At 47.4% G+C, this 25159-nt stretch overlaps 1 protein-coding gene across 2 annotated transcripts in view; it reads right to left on the reverse strand.

The window, feature by feature from the left end:
- The window catches only part of col5a1 (procollagen, type V, alpha 1), a 322312-nt gene that overhangs the window by 206213 nt on the left and 90940 nt on the right, over positions 1–25159 (reverse strand). For both annotated transcript variants that reach the window (XM_059638382.1, XM_059638381.1), the window contains exons 3-4: positions 20126–20339; positions 16912–17074 (exon numbers count right to left, since the gene is read on the reverse strand). In XM_059638382.1, the coding sequence (XP_059494365.1) occupies positions 16912–17074; positions 20126–20339 (377 nt within the window). The remainder of the gene's footprint in view (positions 1–16911; positions 17075–20125; positions 20340–25159) is intronic.

Consider the following 25159-nt stretch of genomic DNA (forward strand, 5'->3'; position numbering starts at 1 on the left):
ATGGGAGACACATGATTTTTAAACAGTGGCCCCTCATTCTAGATTTTCCCACAAAATTAAACATCCTCTCCACATCCACCCTGTTCAGACCCCTCAGGATCTTGTATGTTTCAATCATGTCACCTCTTACTCTTCCAAACTCCAGCTGATGAAGTCGAGCCTGTTCATCCTTTCAACATAAGACAATCTACCCATTCCAGGTGTAAAACAAAAATCAAAATTGCTGCAAAAGCTCAGCAGATCTGGCAGCATCTGTGGAGAAAAAGCAAAGTTAATGTTTCAGGGTCGGTGACCCTTCCTCAGAACACACTCTGATTTCTCTCCACAGGTGCTGCCAAGTCTGCTGAGCTTTTCCAGCAATTTCTATTTTTGCTTCGGATTTACATCACCTACCGTTCTTTTGGTTTTCAATTATGGTATAAGTGTGGAAAATCTTCTCTTAACTGTTTCCAATGCATTAACATTAACAGGGAGCTGGGTGACCATCAGGAGAGGGAAAGGGAATAGGCAGATAGTGCAGGGCTCCCCTCAATAACAAGAATACTGCTTTGGATGCTGTTGGGGGGTTCGAACTGACAAGGGAAAGCCATAGTGGCGAAGTCTCTGGCACTGAACCAGGCTGTGTGGCTCAGATGGGAAGGCGCGAGAGTAGGACAGCAATAGTGATAGGAGATTCAATGGTTAGGGGAACCAACAGGAGATTGTGTGGGTCCCAAGTGAGACTCCTGGATGGTATGTTGCCTCCCGGGTGCCAGGGTCATGGATGTCTCGGAATGAGTCTACAGGATTCTTAAGGGGGACATTGCGCAACCAGAAGTTGAGGTACACATTGGTACCAATGACATAACTAGGAAAAGGGATGAAGACCTGAAAAATGAATATAGGCAGTTAGGATGGAAGCTAAAAGGCAGGACGAGCAGAGGAGTAATCTCAGGATTACTACCGGTGCCATGGGCTAGTGGGGCCAGAAATAGAGATTGAGTGCAGCTGAACACGTGGCTACAGAGCTGATGTAGGAGGGAGGGCGTCAGGTTTGTGGATCATTGGGATACCTTCTGGGCAAGGCGGGACCTGTACAAGAAGGACGGGTGGCAGCTGAACTGGAGAGGCACCAATATTCGAGGCAGGATGTTCGCTAGAGCTCTTCGGGAGGGTTTAAAACTGGGTTGGCATGGGGATGGGAACCAGAGCTACAGATCAGAGGATGGGGTAGCTGGTGTACAGACAGATACAGCATGCATGGAGTCTGTGAGGAAGAACAGATAGTTGATACGGCAAAGTTGCAGTCAGTATGACGGGTTGAAGTGAATCTATTTTAACACAAGAAGTGTCAGGAATGAGGGTGATAAACTCAGAGCACGGATCAGTATTTGGAATTACGATGTTGCGGCCATTACAGAGGCTTGGATAACACAGAAGCAGGAATGATTGTTGGATGTTCCGGGGTACAGATGTTTCAAAAGAAATAGAGAGGGAGGTAAAAGAGGTGGGGCAGTGGCATTGATAATTAGCTTCAGAAAGGGAGGTCGTGGAGAAGGGTTTGTGCACTGAGTCAGTATGGGTGGAACTCAGAAACAGGAAAGCAGCAGTCACTTCATTGGGAGTTTTCTATAGGCCCCAACCCCTCTGCCCCAATACCAACACAGACACTGAGGAACAGATTGGGAGGCAGATTTTGGAAAGGTGCAGAAGGTGGACGCTAGGAAGTTGTTTCCGTTAGGCGGGGAGACGAGGACCTGTGGGCACAGCCTTAAAATTAGAGGGGGTAAATTTAAAACTGAAATGAGATGACATTTCTTCAGCCAGAGAGTGCGGGGCTTGTGGAATCCATTGCCGCAGAGTGCAGTGGAGGCCGGGACGTTAGATGCCTTCAGGCAGAGATCGACAAATTCTTGATCTCGAAAGGAATCAAGGGCTACAGGGAGAGTGCAGGGAAGTGGAGTTGAAACGCCCATCAGCCATGATTTAAATGGCGGAGTGGACTTGATGGGCCAAATGGCCTTACTTCCACTCCTATGTCATAGTCTTATGGTCTAATAGGGTTGTTGTCAAGGTGACTTCAACTTCCCTAATAGAGACCAGAAATTCTTAAGTGAAAATAGTTTGGATGGAGCAGATTTTGTCAGGTGTGTCCAGAAAGGATTTCTGACTCAATATGTAGATAGGCCGGCTAGCAGGGAGGCCATATTGGATTTGGTGCTTGACAATGGATCAGGCCAGGTGTCAGATCTCTCGGTGGGAGAGCATTTCGGTGATAGTGATCACAACTCCCTGACCTTTACTATAGTCATGGAGAGGGATAGGAGCAGATGGTATGGGAAAGTATTTAATTGGGGAAGGGGAATTACAATGCCATTAGACAGGAACTGCAGAGCATAAATTGGGAACAGATGTTCTCAGGGAAATGCATGACAGAAATGCGGAGGTTGTTTAGAGAGCATTTGCTACAAGTACCGGATAGGTTTGTCCCACTGAGGCAAGGGAAGGATGGCAGATGAAGGAGCCTTGGATGACAAGACATGTGGAACACCCAGTCAAGAGGAAGAAGGAACCTTACTTAAGGTTGAGGAAACAAGATTGGACAGAGCTTGAGAGGGTTAAACTAATTCAGCAGGGGGATGGGAACCAAAATTGTAGTTCGACTATAGAAAAGGTTGAGAGTAGGGTGGTCCGACATAAAGTTTCAGAGAAGCAAGATGGCACCGGCGAGCAAGACAATGGTTTGAAGAGTGTCTACTTCAATGCCAGGAACGTCCGGAATTAGGTGGGTGAACTTGCAGCATGGGTTAGTACCTGGGACTTCGATGTTGTGGCCACTTCGGAGACATGGATAGAGCAGGGACAGGAATGATTGTTGCTGGTTCCGGGATTTAGATGTTACAGTAAGAACAGAGAAGATTGTAAAAGAGCGGGAGGTGTGGCATTGTTGGTCAAGGACAGTATTACAGTTGCAGAAAGGATGTTTGGGAACTCGTCAACTGAGGTAGTATGGGCTGAGGTTAGCAACAGGAAAGGAGAGGTCACCCTGTTGGGAGTTTTCTATAGGCCTCCGAATAGTTCCAGAGATGTAGAGGAAAGGATAGCAAAGATGATTCTCGATAGGAGTGACAGAGACAGGGTAGTTGACATGGGGGACTTCAACTTTCCAAATATTGACTGGGAACACTATAGTTCGAGTACTATAGATGGGTCAGTTTTTGTCCAGTGTGTGCAGGAGGGCTTCCTGACACAGTATGTAGATAGGCCAACAAGGGGCGAAGCCACATTAGATTTGGTACTGGGTAATGAGCCTGGCCAGGTGCTAGATTTAGAAGTAGGTGAGCACTTTGGTGATAGCGATCACAATTCTGTTATGTTTACTTTAGTGGTGGAAAGGGATAGGTGTATACCCCTGGGCAAGAGTTACAGCTGGGGGAAAGGCAATTACAATGAGATTAGGCAAGATTTAGGGAGCATAGGATGGGGAAAGAAACTGCAGGGGATGGGCACATTGGAAATGTGGAGCTTATTCAAGGAAAAGCTCCTGTGTGTCCTAGATAAATATGTACCTGTCAGGCAGGGAGGAAGCTGTAGCGTGCGGGAGCTGTGGTTTACAAAGGAGGTGGAATCTCTGGTCAAGAGGAAGAAGAAGGCTTATGTTAGGATGAGATGTGAAGGCTCAGTTAGGGTACTTGAGGGCTATGAGGTAGCCAGGAAAGACCTAAAGAGAGAGCTTAGAAGAGCCAGGAGGAGACATGAGAAGTTGTTGGTGGATAGGATCAGGGTAAACCCTAAGGCTTTCTATAGGTATTTAAGGAATAAAAGAATGACGAAAGTGAGATTAGGCCCAATCAAGGATAGTAGTGGTAAGTTGTGTGTGGAGTCAGATGAGATAGGGGAAGCGCTAAATGAATATTTTTCAACAGTATTCACTCTAGAAAATGACAATGTTGTCGAGGAGAATACTAAGATACAGGCTACTAGACGAGGTGGGACTGAGGTTCACAAGGAAGAGGTATTAGAAATCCTTCAGAGGGTGAAAATAGATAAGTCACTTGGGCCGGATGGGATTTATCCTCGGATCCTCTGGGAAGCCAGGGAGGAGATTGCCGAGCCTTTGGCATTGATCTTTAACTCGTCATTGTCTACAGGAATAGTGCCAGATGACTGGTGGATAGCAAATGTGGTTGTCCTGTTCAAGAAGGGGAGTAGAGACAACCCTGGTAATTATAGACCAGTGAACCTTACCTCAGTTGTTGGTAAAGTGTTGGAAAACGTTATAAGGGATAGGATTTATAATCATCTAGAAAAGAATAAATTGATTAGAGATAGTCAGCACGGTTTTGTGAAGGGAAGGTCGTGCCACACAAACCTTATTGAGTTCTTTGAGAAGGTACCAAACAGGTAGATGAGAGTAAACCGGTTGATGTGGTGTATATGGATTTCAGCAAGGCATTCGATAAGGTTCCCCACAGTAAACTGTTGTACAAAATGCGCAAGAATGGAATTGTGGGAGATATAGCAGTTTGGATCGGAAATTGGCTTGCTGAAAGAAGACAGAGGGTGGTAGTTGAGGGGAAATGTTCATCCCGGAGATCAGTTACTAGTGGTGTACTGCAAGGGTCGGTGTTGGGTCCACTGCTGTTTGTCATTTTTATAAATGACCTGGATGAGGGCGTAGAAGGATGGGTTAGTAAATTTGCAGATGACACTAAGGTCGGTGGAGTTGTCGACAGTGACGAAGGATGCTGTAGGTTGCAGACAGACATAGCTAAGCTGCAGAGCTGAGCTGAGAGGTGGCAAATGGAGTTTAATGCAGACAAGTGTGAGGTGATGCACTTTGGTAGGAGTAACCAGAAGGCAAAGTACAGGGCTAATGGTAACGATTCTTAGTAGTGTAGATGAGCAGAGAGATCTCGGTGTCCATGTACACAGATCCTTGAAAGTTGCCACCCAGGTTGACAGGGCTGTTAAGAAGGCATACAGTGTTTTAGCTTTTATTCATAGAGGGATTGAGTTCCGGAACCAAGAGGTTATGGTGAAGCTGTATAAAACTCTGGTGCTGCCGCACTTGGAGTATTGTGTACAGTTCTGGTCACTGCATTATAAGAAAGATGTGGAAGCTTTGGAAAGGGTGCAGAGGAGATTTACTAGGATGTTGCCTGGTATGGAGGGAAGGTCTTAAGAGGAAAGGCTGAGGGACTTGAGGCTGTTTTCATTAGAGCGAAGAAGATTGAGAAGTGACTTAATTGAAACGTATAAAATAATCAGAGGGTTAGATAAGGTGGATAGGGACAGCCTTTTTCCTAGGATGGTGACGGTGAGCACAAGGGGGCATAGCTTTAAATTGAAGGGTGAAAGATTTAGGACAGATGTCAGAGTAGTTTCTTTACTCAGAGAGTAGTTAGGGAATGGAATGCTTTGCCTGCAACGGTAGTAGATTCGCCAACTTTAGGTATATTTAAGTCGTCATTGGATGAGCATATGGATGTACATGGAATAGTGTAGGTTAGATGGGCTTGAGATCGGTATGACAGGTCGGCACAACATCAAGGGCCGAAGGGCCTGTACTGTGCTGTAAGGTTCTATGTTCTAAGGTCGCCAGAAAGGAACTTAAGATGGTCTTAGGAGAGCTAGAGGGGGGCATGAAAAAGCCTTGGTGGGTAGGATTAAGGAAAACCCCAAGGTGTTCTATACTATGAGGAACAAGAGGATGGCCAGAGTGAAGGCAGGGCCAGTCAGGGATAGTGGAGGGAACTTGTGCCTGGAGTTGGAGGAGGTAATTAATGAATACTTTGCTTCAGTATTCACCAGTGAGAGGGTCCTTGTAGTTTGTGAGGACAGCATGAAACAGGCTGATATGCTTGAACAGGTTGATGTTAGGAAGGAGGGTGTGTGAGAAATTTTGAAAACATGAGGATAGATTAGTCCCCTGGGCCAAATGGGATTAGATTAGATTCCCTACAGTATGGAAACAGGCCCTTCGGCCCAACAAGTCCACAGTGCCCCTTGGAGCATCCCACCCAGACCCATCCCCCTCTAACTCACACACCCCTAAACACTATGGACAATTTAGCATCCACCTGGCCTGAACATCTTTAGACTGTGGGAGAAAACCGGAGCACCTGAAGGAAACCCACACAGACACGGGGAGAATGTGCAAACTCCGCACAGACAGTTACCTGAGGCTGGAATTGAACCTGGGTGGCTGGCGTTGTGAGGCTGCAGTGCTAACCACTGAGCCACCGTGCCACCCCAAAGGATATACTCAAGGTTACTACGGGAAGCAAGGGACGAGATTGCTGCCCCTTTGACGATGATCTCTTTGTCCTCACTGTCCACTGTAGTTGTCCCAGATGACGGACAGTGGCAAATGCTATTCCCTTGTTCAAGAAAGGGAATAGGGATAGTTCTGGGAATTACAGACCAGTCAGTCTTACTTCTGTGGTGGGCAAATAATTAGAGAGGATTCTGAGAGATTGTGTTTATGATTATTTGGAAAAGCATAGTTTGAGCAGAAACACCCGCAGACAAGGTGCAGTGGTAGTATGGCACACTGACCTCTACATCGCCGAGGCCAAACGCCAACTCTCCGACACCACCTCCTACCGCCTCCTCGATCATGACCCCACACCCGAGCACCAAACCATCATCTCCAACACCATTCATGACCTCATCACCTCAGGGGACCTCCCACCCACAGCCTCCAACCTCATTGTTCCCCAACCCCGCACGGCCCGTTTCTATCTCATTCCCAAAATCCACAAACCTGCCTGCCCTGGTCGACCCATCGTCTCAGCCTGCTCCTGCCCCACCGAACTCATCTCCACCTATCTGGACTCCATTTTCTCCCCTTTGGTCCAGGGACTCCCCACCTACGTCCATGACACCACCCATGCCCTCCACCTCCTCCAGGACTTCCAATTCCCTGGCCTCCAACACCTCATTTTCACCATGGACGTCCGGTCCCTATACACCTGCATTCCGCATGCAGATAGCCTCAAGGCCCTCTGCTTCTTCCTGTCCCGCAGGCCCGACCAGTCCCCCCCCACCGACACCCTCATCCGCCTAGCCGAACTCGTCCTCACCCTCAACAACTTCTCTTTCGATTCCTCCCACTTCCTACAGACTAAGGGGGTGGCCATGGGTACCCGCATGGGTCCCAGCTATGCCTGCCTCTTTGTAGGTTACGTGGAACAGTCCCTCTTCCGCACCTACAGAGGCCCCAAACCCCACCTCTTCCTCCGTTACATTGATGACTATATCGGCGCCGCCTCTTGCTCCCCAGAGGAGCTTGAACAGTTCATCCACTTCACCAACACCTTCCACCCCAACCTTCAGTTCACCTGGGCCATCTCCAGCACATCCCTCACCTTCCTGGATCTCTCAGTCTCCATCTCAGGCAACCAGCTTGTTACTGATGTCCATTTCAAGCCCACCGACTCCCACAGCTACCTAGAATACACCTCCTCCCACCCACCCTCCTGCAAAAATTCCATCCCCCATTCCCAATTCCTCCGCCTCCACCGCATCTGCTCCCACCATGAGGCATTCCACTCCCGCACATCCCAGATGTCCAAGTTCTTCAAGGACCACAACTTTACCCCCACAGTGGTCAAGAACGCCCTTGACCGCGTCTCCCGCATTTCCTGCAACACATCCCTCACATCCTGCCCCCGCCACAACCGCCCAAAGAGGATCCCCCTCGTTCTCACACACCACCCCACCAACCTCCGGATACAATGCATCATCCTCCGACACTTCCGCAATTTAGAATCCGACCCCACCACCCAAGACATTTTTCCATCCCCACCCCTGTCTGCTTTCCGGAGAGACCACTCTCTCCGTGACTCCCTTGTTCGCTCCACACTGCCCTCCAACCCCACCACACCCGGCACCTTCCCTTGCAACCGCAGGAAATGCTACACTTGCCCCCACACCTCCTCCCTCACCCGTGTCCCAGGCCCCAAGATGACTTTCCATATTAAGCAGAGGTTCACCTGCACATCTGCCAATGTGGTATACTGCATCCACTGTACCTGGTGTGGCTTCCTCTACATTGGGGAAACCAAGCGGAAGCTTGGGGACCGCTTTGCAGAACGCCTCCACTCGGTTCGCAATAAACAACTGCACCTCCCAGTCGCAAACCATTTCCACTCCCCCTCCCATTCTTTAGATGACTTGTCCATCATGGGCCTCCTGCAGTGCCACAATGATGCCACCCGAAGGTTGCAGGAACAGCAACTCATATTCCGCTTGGGAACCCTGCAGCCCAATGGTATCAATGTGGACTTCACCGGCTTCAAAATCTCCCCTTCCCCCACCACATCCCAAAACCAGCCCAGTTCGTCCCCTCCCCCCACTGCACCACACAACCAGCCCAGCTCTTCCCCTCCACCCACTGCATCCCAAAACCAGTCCAACCTGTCTCTGCCTCCCTAACCTGTTCTTCCTCTCACCCATCCCTTCCTCCCACCCCAAGCTGCACCTCCATCTCCTACCAACTAACCTCATCCCACCTCCTTGACCTGTCCGTCTTCCCTGGACTGACCTATCCCCTCCCTACCTCCCCACCTATACTCTCCTCTCCACCTATCTTCTTTTCTCTCCATCTTCGGTCCGCCTCCCCCTCTCTCCCTATTTATTCCAGAACCTTCACCCCATCCCCCTCTCTGATGAAGGGTCAAGGCCCGAAACGTCAGCTTTTGTGCTCCTGAGATGCTGCTTGGCCTGCTGTGTTCATCCAGCCTCACATTTTATTATCTTGGCTTTTTGAGCGGCAGGTCATGCCTCACAAGCCTTATTGAATTATTTGAGGATGTGACAAAACACATTGATGAAGGCAGAGCAGGGGCTGTGGTATATGTGGATTTTAGCAAGTCATTTGATAAGGTTCCCCATGGTAGGCTCATTTATAAAGTAAGGAGGCATGGGATTCAAGGAAATTCGGCTGTCTGGGTACAAAACTGGCTGTCTAATAGTAGGCAGAGGATGATAGTAGATGGAAGGTATTCAGCCTGGAGCTCCGTGACCAGTGGTGTTCTGCAGGGATCTGTTCCGGGACCTCTGCTCTTTGTGATCTTTATAAACGACTTGGATGAAAAACTGGAAGGGTGGGTTAGTAAGTTTGTCGATGACACGAAGGTTGGTGGAATTGTGGATAGTGTGGAGAGCATGGACAGTTGTTGTAGGTTGTAACACAACATTGACAGGATGCAGAGCTGGGCAAAAAAGTGGCAGATGGAATTCAATCCAGAAAAGTGTGAAGTGATTCATTTTGTAAGGTTGAATTTGCAGAATACAGGGTTAATGGCAGGATTCTTGGCAGTGTGGAGAAACAGAGGGATCTTGGGGACCACATTCATAGATCCTTCAAAGTTGCTACCCAAGTTGATAGGGTTGTAAAGAAGGCGTATGGTGTGTTGGCTTTCATTGGCAGGGGAATTGAGTTTAAGAGGCTATGTTGCACCTCTATAAAACCCTGGTTCGACCACACTTGGAATACTGTGTTTAGTTCTGGTTGACACACCATAGGAAGGATGTGGAAGCTTTAGACAGGGTGCAGAGGAGATTTACCAGGATGTTGCCTGGACTGAAGGGCAGTACTTATGAGGAAAGTTTGAGAGAGCTAGGGTTTTCATCATTGGAGCGAAGAAGAATGAGAGGCGACTTGATAGAGGCGTATCAGATGATGAGAGGCACAGATTGAGTGGATAGCCAGAGATTTTTTGCTTGGGTGGAAATGACCATTATGAGGGGGACAATTTTAAGGTACAGGGGAGATGTCAGGGGTAGGTTCTTTACACAGAGAATGGTGGGTGCATGGAATGTGCTGCCAGTGGTAGTGAAGTCAGATACAAAAGAGACGTGTAGCCACTCTTGGATAGGCACAATGGAGGATAGTAAAACATACGGTATGCAAGGTAGTTTGATTTTAGTAGGATAATAGGTCAGCAAAACATCATGGGCTGAAGGGCCTGTACTATGCTGTACTGTTTTATGTTCTACGTTAACGTCTTTCCCGTAAGTATGGTGACCAGCACTGTACACAGTACTCCACATGTGGTCTCACCATTGTCCTGTATAACTACAGCATAACCTCCCAACTTGTGTTCAATTCCCCTCACAAAAAATCATGACACTCTGTGAGCTTTCCTAATGACTTGCTGTATCTGCACTAAACCTCTGTAACTATGCGCAGGACACCCAGATCCCTCTACATCTGAGACCTCTACAATCTCTCAACATTTAGATAATATGCTTATTTTTTATTCTTCCTGCCAAAATGGACACTTTCATATTCTCCCACATTATAATCAATTTGCCAGACTTTTGTCCACTCACTTAACTGACATATATATTTCTGTCATAGATAATCGGAACTGCAGACGCTGGAGAATCCGAGTTTACAAAGTGTGGAGCTGGATGAACACAGCAGGCCAAGCAGCATTTCAGCAGCACAAAAGCTGATGTTTCGGGCCTCGACCCAGGCCCGAAACATCAGCTTTTGTGCTCCTAAGATGCTGCTTGGTCTGCTGTGTTCTTCTAGCTCCACTCTATATATATTTCTGTAGCTTCATTATGTCCTCTTCATTACTGATCCTCCTGCTTATCTTTGTATCATTATCAAATTTGGCAACCATACCTTCTATCCTATAATCTGAATCATTTCTATAAATGGTAAACAGTTGAGGGCCTGGTATTGGCCCCTGTGATACATCACTCATGATATCCTGCCAGCCTGAAAAGGAGCGCATTTCTGTCTGCCGTCTGTTAAGCAAGCCAATCATTTCCATTCCAATATGTTTCTCGCTACACCATGAGCTTTTGTTTTCTGCAATAAACCTTCATGTATTGTTCAATAACAATTGAAGGGACATTTAAAAAGTCACAAAGAAACAAGAGGTCATAGATTCATGCTGCGAAGAAGTGAAGATAATCAAAGTGTTACAGAAAGGACAGAAAATTTATTCATAACAGAAGAGCAGAAATTAGTGAGTAACAATGGCAAAAAAAGGCAAAGTTTAAGATCCCTTATTTGAATGTATGCAGCATTTGTTACAGGTAGATGAGTTGACAGTGCAAATAGAAATAAATGAATATGACTTGATAGCTGTTATGGAGATGTGGTTACAGGGTGACCAGGGTGAGGAGCTCAGTAATCAAGGGCATTTGGAAAATAGGCAAAAATGACAGGAAGGTGGGGTAGCCTTGTTAATAAAAGATGGTATCAGTGCGGTGGTGAATAGTGACATAGATGTAGGATTAGTTTGAGTGAGAATGAGAAAGAACAAGGGAAAAGGTCACAGGTCAGGCAAGTGAAGAACTGCTTCACTGTGGGTTAAATTATAAATCAAGAAATAAAGGGGGGCATGTGAGAGGCCACTGCAGCTGTCATTGGTGATTTTAATCTGTATATTTACTGGCAAGGGTAATGGGGAAAGCATGTTGAGGACATCAGTGATTGTTCTTCAGAGCAGTACATGGCAAAACCTAGCTGGGAGCAGGCTATTTTAGATCTTGTCATGTGTAATAAGATAGCATTAATAAGAAATCTCACAGTTAAGGGCCTTCTGGGGGTTGCGGGGTGGGGGGGTGTTGTGAACACAACATGGTAGAATTTTAGCTTGAGACAGGGAGCAACAGTCTCAAACTGGTGTCCTTAACATAAATGAGGACAGTTACAGGGGTACGAAGAAGGAATGATCTAAAGTGCAATGAGAAAATAGACGAAGAGAAAGTCAATGAATGTGCAGTGTCAGATATCTAAGCAGATATTTCATAACACATAGCACAAATGTATTCTGGTCAAAAGGAAGGACCTGAAAAGGATGAACTAGCTGTGGCTAACAGATGTGGTCAAGAAGAATATCCAATCAAAAACTAAGGTCTACAGAACAGTCAAAACTAGTGATAGGCTGGACGATTAGGAATTTTGTAGTAACCAGTTAAAATGTTAATAAAGAGGGAGAAAATTAATTATGAAAGTAAATTAGCAAGAGATATAGAAACAAACAGCAAGAGCTTTTTATGGGTATATGAAAGAAAAAGACAGTAGCTAGAGTGAGTATGGGACCCTTGAAGGATGCAACTGGGGAGTTGACAACTGCGACCAGGGAATGGCAGGCAATTTAAGCGAATATTTTGCACTGGTCTTCACACTGCCGAACACTATAAACATCTCAAAGATAACAAGTAAGAAAAGGACTAATGGGAGCAAAGATATTGGAACAGTCTCTATCATGAGGGACAAAATCTTTGACAAACTAATGGGGCTGAAGTCTGACAAGTCACTAGGACCTGACGGCCTACATCAAGGGTTTTAAAGGAAGTGTCTGCAGTGACAGTGGGGACATTGGTTGAAGTATTCCAGAACTCCATGGATTCAATGAGGGTTCTAATGGATTACAGATCTTCAATTTGATGCCCCTGTTCATGAACAGAGGGAGGCAGACAGCAGGAAACTATGGGTTGGTTGGCCCAATATTATGATTGGGAAAATGCTGGAATCCACATGGCTAATCTCAAACTAAGGGGTGTAGATACAGAATACGGGGTCACCCATTTAAAACACAGAAGAAAAGGAATTTCTTCTCCTAGATGGTACTGAATGTCTAGAATTCTCTGCCCCAGAGAACTATGGAAGCTAGATCACTTGAAGTATTTAAAGAGGAGGTTGATAGATTTTGAAATATCGGGGAATTGAGGATTATGAGGAGCTGCTAACAAAGAGGAGTTGAAGCCCGAGGCAGACCAGCCATGATCTTGCTGAATGACAGGTGGTCTTGAGGGGCCTAATTACTTAGTTCTGCACCTATTTCTTTCAATAGTATTAAAATCATGCCTTTTTAATTCTGTGCTTCTTAAAGTTGCAGACTGAAATAAGAGTGAACTGTGTTTAAAAGCAAGGATTACTGCATGCTTCAAAAAGTAAGTAATGTGACCCTCATAACAAACACTGTATAAACATCTAATTGCACAAGAAGCTGGAAACTGGAGCCTAGAAGTTCTCTATTCAGATAGAGCCTTGATTGGTAACAGGATGTCAATTGGTCAATGGACTAGTGGTCAGATATCAATGACAAGGGCCTTTTGCCTACTAACAACCATGTGATTGGTTCTGAAGAAACTGAATAGCCTGGAGCTAGGAACAAGGTATAAAGTTACCAAATCTCCAGCAACCAGAAGCACTCTCTGTTCTCTGCAGTAAAATCCATTTAAAACGTGAAGAAAACCAACTTACTTTCCCTTTGGCAGTTGCTGTAAGGTGTGGCTTTAGTTAATAATGCAGAGAACCTTTCTACGTGAACCCGCCACCCTATATCTCTTGCAAAACTTGGAAGTATTCAGTAAAGGAAAGCAGACAAGAAACCCTCTGATCAGCGAGAAACAACTCAATTTATCCTTAGAATAAAAAAACAGAAATAGAAATAGAACATTACAGCACAGTACAGGCCCTTCGGCCCTCGATGTTGTGCCGACCTGTCATACCGATCTCAAGCCCATCTAACCTACACTCTTCCATGTACGTCCATCCACGTCGAAAACAATTGAAGTGCCTTTCCAGTTTCTCCTGATGTTCACATCATGTGTGTTTGTGCGTGTGCACGCGCGCAGTTGTGTTTGTAAGGGGGAGCTGATAAGGGCAATAGAGTTTAAATGTTATGCGTTATCTGCTGGTGGGTTGGTAACTCTTTACCTGCTGCTAGAGTTGAATTACTTGTAATAAGTTCCTGTTCAGTACAGAATCCTGCTCCAAGTTTTCTATCAGCTTGGTTCTGGGAAGTTTGAGTTTGATTTGATTTATTGCTGTCACATGTACCGAAATATAGTGCAAAGTGTTGTTTTGCATACTGAATTGGGGAATTGTACCATACAAAGTGTATCGGGGAGTAGAACAGAGTGCAGAATACAGTGTTACAGCCACAGAGAAGGTGCAGACAGAATTCAAAAGTCTCAGTCAGGTACATTGGGGATTTTGTGAACTTTTTAGATTCATCAGTTTTGTAATGAATCCAGGAATGGCATGGTTCAATTTCCAGTATGCCACCCCAATCAGGCGTAACAATATGAAGGCCAAAACTGCTTAGTTTAAGTCAACTCCATAAGGCCATAAGATGTAGGACCATCAGTAGGCCATTTGGCCCATCTGTCATTCAATGAGATCACTGTTAATCTGAAAGTCCTCAACTTTCCTGCCTTTTCCCCATAACCCTCGATGCCTTCACTGATGGAAGATCTGTTTATCTTAGAGCGTTTTTTTTTCTCAAGATGGCAGTGGAGTAGCAGGTGCTGAGACTGGAACTCATCCACTCCGATCAGCTTTCTTTCTCTTTCTTTCCTTCTTTTCACTTTTGCTCTATTTCTTTCTTTCTCTTTGTTCTTTATTCTTTTAACCCTCCAGCAGCATCAGCAACTGCAGCAATGCCAGAACGAGCTGGACATGATTCCATTTAAACTCAGGGTCTCCCAGCAAGCAAATAACAGGTCCTGTGCTGACTCTATAAGACCATAAGGCCTTAAGACATAGGAGCAGAAATTAGGCCATTGGCCCATCAAGTCTGCTCCACCATTCAATCATGGCTGATAAGTTCCTCAACCCCGTTCGCCTGCTTTCTCCCCATAACCCTTGACCCCCTTGACAATCAATAACCTAACTATCTCAGTCTTAAATGTACCCAATGACCTGGCCTCTACCGCCTTCTGTGGCAGTGAATTCCATAGAGTCACCACTCTCTGGCTGAAGAAGTTTCTCATTATCTCCATTCTAAGAGGTCTTCTCTTTACTCTAAGGCTGTGCCCTCGGGTCGTAGTCTCTCCTACCAATGGAATCATCTTCCCGACATCCACTCTGTCCAGGCCATTCAGTATTCTGCAAGTTTCAATTAGATCCCCCCTCATACTTCTACACTCCAATGAGTATAGTCCCAGAGTCCTCAAACGTTCCTCATATGTTAAGCTTTCCATTCCTGCGGCTATTCTCGTGAACCTCCTCTGAATCCACTCCAGGGCTAGTACATCCTTCCTGAGATAAAGGGCCCAAAAGTGCACACAATTCTCCAAATGTGGCCTGACCAGAGCCTTATAAAGCCTCAGAAGTACATTACTGCTTTTATATTCAAGTCCTCTCAAAATAAATGCCAACACTGCATTTACCTCCCCTGTCCCGGGCACCTGCAGGAAGAGAAAGGTGATCTTGGCCCAGTGTAGCTGTCTCTCTGTGTGGTGGTCTTGTTTCTGTGCGGGGGTCTCATCCTTGTCTGGCGTCTTCTTTGCCTTCAGCACCCAGGTATTCCAGCAGCCCAGTGTGGCAGTCTCAGCCTGGATCCATCTTCAAGGTATTCCATTGTTCCCAAATCGATCTTCGCCAGTAACTGAATTGTGATGAACTTTATCCTGATTTACTTTTTTTTATTACTGTGCATGACTTCAGTCATTGATGCAGGTGCTATGGTGAGGCAACTTGGAAAACCTTTCACTCTATTTTTCATGTAAAAGTAGACGTGACAATAAACTTCTATTCTCCTTTATTCTTTGAACATACTTAATGACCCAGCTTTGACAGACCTCTGTGGTAAAGAATTCTACAGAAGCACCACAGTCTGGGAGAAGAAATTTCTCTTCATCTCTCTCTTAAATGTGCGACCCCTTAGTCTGAGATGATGACCACTGATCCTAGACTTTCCCACAAGGAGAAACAACCTCCCCATATCTACCATGCCAAGCTCCCTAAGGATCTTAAATGTTTCAATAGCGTCTCATTTTTTAAAACTCCTATGAGTACTGCCCCGATCCATTCAACCATAAGACAGTGCCTCCATACTAGGGTTAGCCAAGTGAACCTTTTCTGGACTCCCTCCAATGCCAATCTGTCTTTCCTTAGGTAAGGAGCCCAAACTGTTCACAGTATTCCAGTTCTTGTCAGAGTAATATCTTGTACAGCTTCAGCAAAAGCTTAACTTTTGTGGTCCATTCCATTTGAAATAAAGGTCAACATTGCATTTGCTTTCCCAATTACTCATTGAATTTGGACACTGGATTTTTATGATTCATGTACAAGAATTCCCAAATCCCAGCTTCCTGTAGCCTTTCGCCCATTTAAATAATATTCAGCTCCTCTGTTCTTCCTGCCATAGTGTATATTCAGATTTTCTCACATTATATTCCATATGCTAAGTTTTTCCCATTCTTTTAACCTGTCTATATCCATCTGAAAACTCTTTCTGTCAACCTCACTACTTGCCTTCCCACCTATTTTTATGTTATCTGCAAACTTGGCTATAGCCCATTTACTTTCCTCATCCAGGACATTAAAATATATTGTAAATAATTGTGGCCCTAGCACTAATCTCTGTGGCACTCCATAAGTTATGTGTTGCCAACCTGAAAATGTCCTCCTTATTCCAACACTCTGTCTCCTATTAATTAGCTGACCCTCTATCCATGCTAATATACTACCTTTAATGCCATGGGCTCTTACCTTATTAAGTAGGCTAACATGTGAGTCCCTTATCAAAAGTTTTCTAAAAATCCAAAATATATTACATCCCCTACTTCCTCTTTATCTATCCTGTTTGTTAATTCGTCAAATAATTCTAGTAAATCTGTCAAGTATGATTTCCCTTTCATGAAGCCATACTCATTCTGTTTGATTATATTATGTTCTTGTAAATATTTCATAAGCATATGAGAAATCGGAGAAGCAGTAGGCCATCTGACTCTTGTTGCCTGCCCCATTATTTGAGAAGATTCCAGTAAATCCCCCGGTACCTTCTCCAACAACTCACTACATTAATATGATTTGGGTCTTGGGGTTAACACACGTTAAGAGAGTGCAACACTTTCAGGATCACCATTGGGAACGGTTGCAAGTGCTTCAGGGAGCAATGGGGATCATTTGTTTCTTTGAAATATGAGTAAGAAAGCACTAACCTCAAAGACATCTTCATCCAAAATCCGCGTTCCAAACACAACAATACCATTTGTGTCAATCTCGGGCTGTTTGCTCCTGTTTAGTGATTTCTGGAGCTTCTTTTTGCAATCCAGGATCATGGTAACCGTCTTCTTGTGCACACTGATTGCTACCCGATGCCATCTGCCAGAGCACAGAGATAGAGAGCGTGAGAGAGAAGAAAAGGAGGGGGGAAGGGGAGAGAGAGAGAATGACTGATTGAGAGCAAGGGTTAGAAGCAGATTGTGCAAGATAAAGAAAAAATGAGAGTTGAAGAAGGAAGGAAAGTGAGTGAGGGTGACAGAGGTCAGATGAGACTCAGAGAAAGAGAACAAGAGAAGGAGAGGGAGAAAGTGATTACATTTCCAGCCAAGTGCATTCAGCAATGCTGAAGAACTTATTGATGATCTCATTGTCCCCAGAGGGTCCATAGGCCAGGTTAGATGCACTGAGGAACTCCCCAGTTCAGGCTAAATGCTGAAGGTAATGAATAAGTATTTCCGCATCTCCATAACAAGCAGCAATGTCTAAATCAAGTTAATTTGTCACATCTGGCCAAGGAGGCAGGCAAACATCAAGGGCTGCGACACATGGATTGTGTAATTGATGCTTATTCAAGGCTAGAAATCAGCAAAACTATGAAAGTACTTTTTATGACCACTATTCCCCTTGAGATGCCCCTGTGACCAAGCTGATTCATCACCGAATGTACAAACAACACAAAAATAGATGAAAAAGCCAGTTGCAAGAGAGATATAAACAGTTTGTAGAGAGATATTGATGTTCGGTAAGAGGGCCAAAGGTGGAAAATGGAATATATAATGAGCAAACATAAAGTTGTTCATTCTGGAAGTTGGAGCAGAAGAACAGAATATTATTTAAATGGAGAAAAACTGTAGAAAGCTGCAACAGAAAGGGACTTAGGGGAACTTGTGCATGAAATACAGAAAGCTAGCACACAGGGGCACCAGGGAATCAGGAAGGGTGAGGGAATGTTGGCCCTTATTTCAAGGGGATTAGAAATCTTACTGCAACTGTACAAGGTGATAGTGTGACCATGTCAGGAACACAGTGAGCAATTTTGGTCCTTTTGTTTCAGGAAAGATGTCATTTTGTTGGAGGCAGTTCAGGGAAGGTATCTAGGATGATCCCTGGTATGGACTGGGTGTCTCATGAGCAAAAGCTAAACATGTTGGGACTCTACTCACTAAGTTCAGAAGATTGAGAGGTGACGTCATTGAAACAAAGAAGGTTCTTAAGGGGCTTGGCAGGGCAAATGCTGAGAGGATGTTTCCCCTCATGGGAGAGTCTAGACTCATAGTCTCAGAATAAAGGGGCATCAATTTAAGACTGAGATGAGGAGGAATTTGTTCACTCAGAGGGTTGTGAGTCTTTGGAACTCCTTGCCACAGACAGCTGTAGGGACAGAGACCCTTGTGTATATTTAAGGCTGAGATCGTTAGATTCTTGATCAGTCGAGGAATCAGGGTTACAGAGAAAACCCAGGAAAGTGAACACAAGGAATGTCAAATCAGTGATCCAACTGAATGGCAGAGTAGGCTCGAGGGGCCAAACCGACTACTCCTGTTCCTAGACAACAAAATGTGAGGCTGGATGAACACAGCAGGCCAAGCAGCATCTCAGGAGCACAAAAGCTGACGTTTCGGGCCTAGACCCTTCATCAGAGAGGGGGATGGGGTGAGGGTTCTGGAATAAATAGGGAGGGAGGGGGAGGTGGACCGAAGATGGAGAGAAAAGAAGATAGGTGGAGAGAGTATAGGTGGAGAGGTAGGGAGGGGATAGGTCAGCCCAGGGAAGACGGACAGGTCAAGGAGGTGGGATGAGGTTAGTAGGTAGGAGATGCAGGTGCGGCTTGGGGTGGGAGGAAGGGATGGGTGAGAGGAAGAACAGGTTAGGGAGGCAGAGACAGGTTGGACTGGTTTTGGGATGCAGTGGGTGGGGGGGAAGAGCTGGGCTGGTTGTGTGGTGCAGTGGGGGGAGGGGACGAACTGGGCTGGTTTAGGGATGCAGTTGGGGAAGGGGAGATTTTGAAGCCGGTGAAGTCCACATTGATACCATTAGGCTGCAGGGTTCCCAGGAGGAATATGAGTTGCTGTTCCTGCAACCTTCGGGTGGCATCATTGTGGCACTGCAGGAGGCCCATGATGGACATGTCATCTAAAGAATGGGAGGGGGAGTGGAAATGGTTTGCGACTGGGAGGTGCAGTAGTTTGTTGCGAACTGAGCGGAGGTGTTCTGCAAAGCGGTCTCCAAGCCTCCACTTGGTTTCCCCAATGTAGAGGAAGCCACACCGGGTACAGTGGATGCAGTATACCACGTTGGCAGATGTGCAGGTGAACCTCTGCTTAATGTGGAATGTCATCTTGGGGCCTGGGATGGGGGTGAGGGGGGAGGTGTGGGGGCAAGTGTAGCATTTCCTGCGGTTGCAGGGGAAGGTGCCGAGTGTGGTGGGGTTGGAGGGCAGTGTGGAGCGAACAAGGGAGTCACGGAGAGAGTGGTCCACAATGATGCCACCCGAAGGTTGCAGGAACAGCAACTCATATTCCGCCTGGGAACCCCGCAGCCATATGGTATCAATGTGGACTTCACCAGTTTCAAAATCTCCCCTTCCCCTACTGCATCCCTAAACCAGCCCAGTTCGTCCCCTCCCCCCACTGCACCACACAACCAGCCCAGCTCTTCCCCTCCACCCACTGCATCCCAAAACCAGTCCAACCTGTCTCTGCCTCCCTAACCTGTTCTTCCTCTCACCCATCCCTTCCTCCCATCCCAAGCCGCATCCCCATCTACCTACTAACCTCATCCCACCTCCTTGACCTGTTCGTCTTCCCTGGACTGACCTATCCCCTCCCTACCTCCCCACCTATACTCTCTCCACCTATCTTCTTTTCTCTCCATCTTCGGTCCGCCTCCCACTCTCTCCCTATTTATTCCAGTTCCCTCTCCCCATCCCCCTCTCTGATGAAGGGTCTAGGCCCGAAACGTCAGCTTTTGTGCTCCTGAGATGCTGCTTGGCCCGCTGTGTTCATCCAGCCTCACATTTTGTTGTCTTGGATTCTCCAGCATCTGCAGTTCCCATTATCTCTGATACTCCTGTTCCTATTCTGAAATGGTTTTGTGGTGTACAACGGTTTTATGGTGTACAACCCAGGGCTGTCTGTGCAGCATACATACTTCCCATCAATCAGGTTGACTCCGGTAAAAACGGGATACTCCTCTGGGCTTGGTTTCCCTGTCTGGTCTTCATAGAGGAAAATGGGGCTGCGAGCGAGTTCCACTCCTAACTGTTGGATACCCTGTTCATTGTAGAGGGACAGGAGAAAGGCTGCATTTCCTTTCCGGGCACGAACTGTCAGCAAGATGGAGAAATCCTCAGGGAATGTTGAATCTGAAAGATAACAAGATGTCACAGTTACGATGATGGTCAGCTGATTCATAAACAGATTCAAGATACAACTTAAAATCATCTCAGTACAGTTCTAGAAATAGGATGGAGAACAGAATTAATGTTTTGAATGCAGTGTTCCTTTGTCAGAACAAAGTTCACTGGAGTCAAAACATTATCTTTGTTTTCTACCCATAGGTGGTGCAAGGCCTGGAGGGTTTCTCCAGCAATTTCCATTTTTGTTTCAGATTTCTAATATCTGCAGTTCTTTGCTTTAGTTCAGAAACAGGTATGTTTGATGGGGGGACAGTACAGGAGCTTTACTCTGATATGATCTTTGATCTTGATGTGATCTCTATGATCACTGGAACCTGTGTCAATCTGTAGAACTCTCAGGACCCAGGTTCACTAGACACAATATCCTCTCCCCTGCTCTCCCACCCTTCACTCTACGTAAACCCATGGGTATCTGATACTGTGCTGCCTGCATCCTCACGCACCCCGATCACCAACACTATTTGTAAACTGGGCAGACACACAGACATGGGAACCTTCTCACATTCTGCACTGCCCACTTTCAGTTCATATATGTACCAGACCAACTTATCAGACCTCAGTTTATTGGCTAAACACTGCGCATAAAAACTCGCTTACAGTCCCCGACCACCTCCAGCTCTCACCCCTGTCCTATCTCTGTATCCTCCTCCAGACCTACCCTCACCCCATCTCTGTATTTCCCCTACCCCTTACAAAACATCCCTGTCTGTCACTTCCTCTAATCAAAACACTCCTCCCTATCTCTGTAACCTCCTTTATCCCCGACACCCTTCCCTATCTCTGTAACCTCCTTTATCCCCGACACCCCTCCCTATCTCCGTAACCTCCTTTATCCCCGACACCCCTCCCTATCTCCGTAACCTCCTTTATCCCCGACACCCTTTCCTATCTCTGTAACCTCCTTTATCCCCGACACTCCTCCCTATCTCTGTAACCTCCTTTATCTCCGACACCCCTCCCTATCTCTGTAACCTCCTTTATCCCCGACACCCCTCCATATCTCTGTAACCTCCTTTATCCCCAACACCCCTCCGTATCTCTGTAACCACCTTTATCCCCGACACCCCTCCGTATCTCTGTAACCTCCTTTATCCCCGACACCCCTCCCTATGTCTGTAACGTCCTTTATCCCTGACACCCCTCCCTATCTCCGTAACCTCCTTTATCCCTGACACCCCTCCCTATCTCTGTAACCGCCTTTACCGCCACACCCATCCCTATCTCTGTAACCACCTTTATTCCTGACAACTTCCCTATCTAGGCCCAAGCACTCTCTAAACCCAAGATAATAAAATGTGAGGCTGGATGAACACAGCTGGCCAAGCAGCATCTCAGGAGCACAAAAGCTGACGTTTCGGGCCTAGACCCTTCATCAGAGAGGGGGATGGGGAGAGGGAACTGGAATAAATAGGGAGAGAGGGGGAGGCGGACCGAAGATGGAGAGTAAAGAAGATAGGTGGAGAGAGTATAGGTGGGGAGGTAGGGAGGGGATAGGTCAGTCCAGGGAAGACGGACAGGTCAAGGAGGTGGGATGAGGTTAGTAGGTAGATGGGGGTGCGGCTTGGGGTGGGAGGAAGGGATGGGTGAGAGGAAGAACCGGTTAGGGAGGCAGAGACAGGTTGGACTGGTTTTGGGATGCAGTGGGTGGAGGGGAAGAGCTGGGCTGGTTGTGTGGTGCAGTGGGGGGAGGGGACGAACTGGGCTGGTTTAGGGATGCAGTAGGGGAAGGGGAGATTTTGAAACTGGTGAAGTCCACATTGATACCATATGGCTGCAGGGTTCCCAGGCAGAATATGAGTTGCTGTTCCTGCAACCTTCGGGTGGCATCATTGTGGCACTGCAGGAGGCCCATGATGGACATGTCATCCAGAGAATGGGAGGGGGAGTGGAAATGGTTTGCGACTGGGAGGTGCAGTTGTTTGTTGCGAACTGAGCGGAGGTGTTCTGCAAAGCGGTCCCCAAGCCTCCGCTTGGTTTCCCCAGTGTAGAGGGGGCCGCACCGAGTACAGTGGATGCAGTATACCACATTGGCAGATGTGCAGGTGAACCTCTGCTTGATGTGGAATGTCATCTTGGGGCCTGGGAAAGGGGTGAGGGAGGAGGTATGGGGACAAGTGTAGCATTTCCTGCGGTTGCAGGGGAAGGTGCCGGGTCTGGTGGGGTTGGAGGGCAGTGTGGAGCGAACAAGGGAGTCACGGAGAGAGTGGTCTCTCCGGAAAGCAGACAGGGGAGGGGATGGAAAAATGTCTTGGGTGGTGGGGTCGGATTGTAAATGGCGAAAGTGTCGGAGGATGATGCGTTGTATCCGGAGGTTGGTAGGGTGGTGTGTGAGAACGGGGGGGATCCTCTTAGGGCGGTTGTGGTGGGGGCGGGGTGTGAGGGATGTGTTGCGGGAAATACGGGAGACGCGGTCAAGGGCGTTCTTGATCACTGTGGGGGGAAAGTTGCGGTCCTTGAAGAACTTGGACATCTGGGATGTGCGGGAGTGGAATGTGTTATCGTGGGAGCAGATGCGGCGAAGGCGGAGGAATTGGGAATAGGGGATGGAATTTTTGCAGGAGGGTGGGTGGGAGGAGGTGTATTCTAGGTAGCTGTGGGAGTCGGTGGGCTTGAAATGGACATCAGTTACAAGCTGGTTGCCTGAGATGGAGACTGAGAGATCCAGGAAGGTGAGGGATGTGCTGGAGATGGCCCAGGTGAACTGAAGGTTGGGGTGGAAGGTGTTGGTGAAGTGGATGAACTGTTCGAGCTCCTCTGGGGAGCAAGAGGCGGCGCCGATACAGTCATCAATGTAATGGAGGAAGAGGTGGGGTTTGGGGCCTGTGTAGGTGCGGAAGAGGGACTGTTCCACGTAACCTACAAAGAGGCAGGCATAGCTGGGGCCCATGCGGGTGCCCATGGCCCCCCGCTTAGTCGGAAGGAAGTGGGAGGAGTCAAAAGAGAAGTTGTTGAGTGTGAGGACGAGTTCCGCTGGGCTTGACCGCGTCTCCCGTATTTCCCGCAACACATCCCTCACACCCCGCCCCCACCACAACCGCCCGAAGAGGATCCCCCTCGTTCTCACACACCACCCTACCAACCTCCGGATACAACGCATCATCCTCCGACACTTCCGCCATTCACAATCCAACCCCACCACCCAAGACATTTTTCCATCCCCTCCCCTGTCTGCTTTCCGGAGAGACCACTCTCTCCGTGACTCCCTTGTTCGCTCCACACTGCCCTCCAACCCCACCACACCTGGCACCTTCCCCTGCAACCGCAGGAAATGCTACACTTGTCCCCACACCTCCTCCCTCACCCCCATCCCAGGCCCAAAGATGACATTCCACATCAAGCAGAGGTTCACCTGCACATCTGCCAATGTGGTATACTGCATCCACTGTACCCGGTGCGGCTTCCTCTACATTGCGGAAACCAAGCGGAGGCTTGGGGACCGCTTTGCAGAACACCTCCGCTCAGTTCGCAACAAACAACTGCACCTCCCAGTCGCAAACCATTTCCACTCCCCCTCCCATTCTCTAGATGACATGTCCATCATGGGCCTCCTGCACTGCCACAATGATGCCACCCGAAGGTTGCAGGAACAGCAACTCATATTCCTCCTGGGAACCCTGCAGCCATATGGTATCAATGTGGACACTGCATCCCAAAACCAGTCCTACCTGTCTCTGCCTCCCTAACCGGTTCTTCCTCTCACCCATCCCTTCCTCCCACACCAAGCCGCACCCCCAGCTACCTACTAACCTCATCCCACCTCCTTGACCTGTCCGTCTTCCCTGGACTGACCTATCCCCTCCCTACCTCCCCACCTATACTCTCTCCACCTATCTTCTTTACTCTCCATCTTCGGTCCGCCTACCCCTCTCTCCCTATTTATTCCAGTTCCCTCTCCCCATCCCCCTCTCTGATGAAGGGTCTAGGCCCGAAACGTCAGCTTTTGTGCTCCTGAGATGCTGCTTGGCCTGCTGTGTTCATCCAGCCTCACATTTTATTATCTTGGAATTCTCCAGTATCTGCAGTTCCCATTATCTCTGATACTATTTTAACACTCCCTAAACCCAGTTTGATACAGTCTCCTTTTTGGAGATGCTTCATAAAATCTAATCTTTTTGCCTAAGAGGAACATTCCATCCACTTGCTGGTTGTTGTTTACAGGTTGTTGGAGGTCTGGGGCCTGTTCTCAATGCAACAACAGAAAGAAACTTCACCAAAAAGCCGGAAGTAGTAGGGGTGGGGTTGAAGGCTGAGAGAGTGGGGACAAGGGATGAGTGAGAGTGACTGTGTTTCAAAGATTATGGGATCAGGGAGCACCAGGGCCCAGCTAGTTTGGAATCAAGCATAATAGGGAGGACTCGAAGCTGATGGAAAGTCTGTGTTCACTCCATTCCAGCACAGCCTGGTTTCTCTCAGGCAGGTCTGCGGAGCTGCCAAACCATGGCCAGGTGTTTGACAGACATTTCACAGACACTGTGCCTGTAACAACAGGAAGACCAATATGCAATGCCAATCACTGACAAACAAAAAATGCCAAAAATCTCATACTTTTATACTTCTCTAACACAGTCCCTCAGAGTTAGCGCTGAGGGAGTGCTGCACTGTCAGAAGGTCAGTGCTGCAGGCGTGCTGCACTGTCACAGGGTCAGTACTGAGACAGCGCCGCACTGTCAGTGGGTCAATGCTGAGACAGCACTGCACTGTCAGAGCATCAGTTCTGATGGAGTGCTGCACTGTCAGAGGGTCAGTGCTGAGGGAATGGGCACTGT

This window comes from Stegostoma tigrinum, chromosome 29, assembly GCF_030684315.1.
Source record: "Stegostoma tigrinum isolate sSteTig4 chromosome 29, sSteTig4.hap1, whole genome shotgun sequence".
In the NCBI taxonomy this organism is placed as follows: domain Eukaryota; kingdom Metazoa; phylum Chordata; class Chondrichthyes; order Orectolobiformes; family Stegostomatidae; genus Stegostoma; species Stegostoma tigrinum.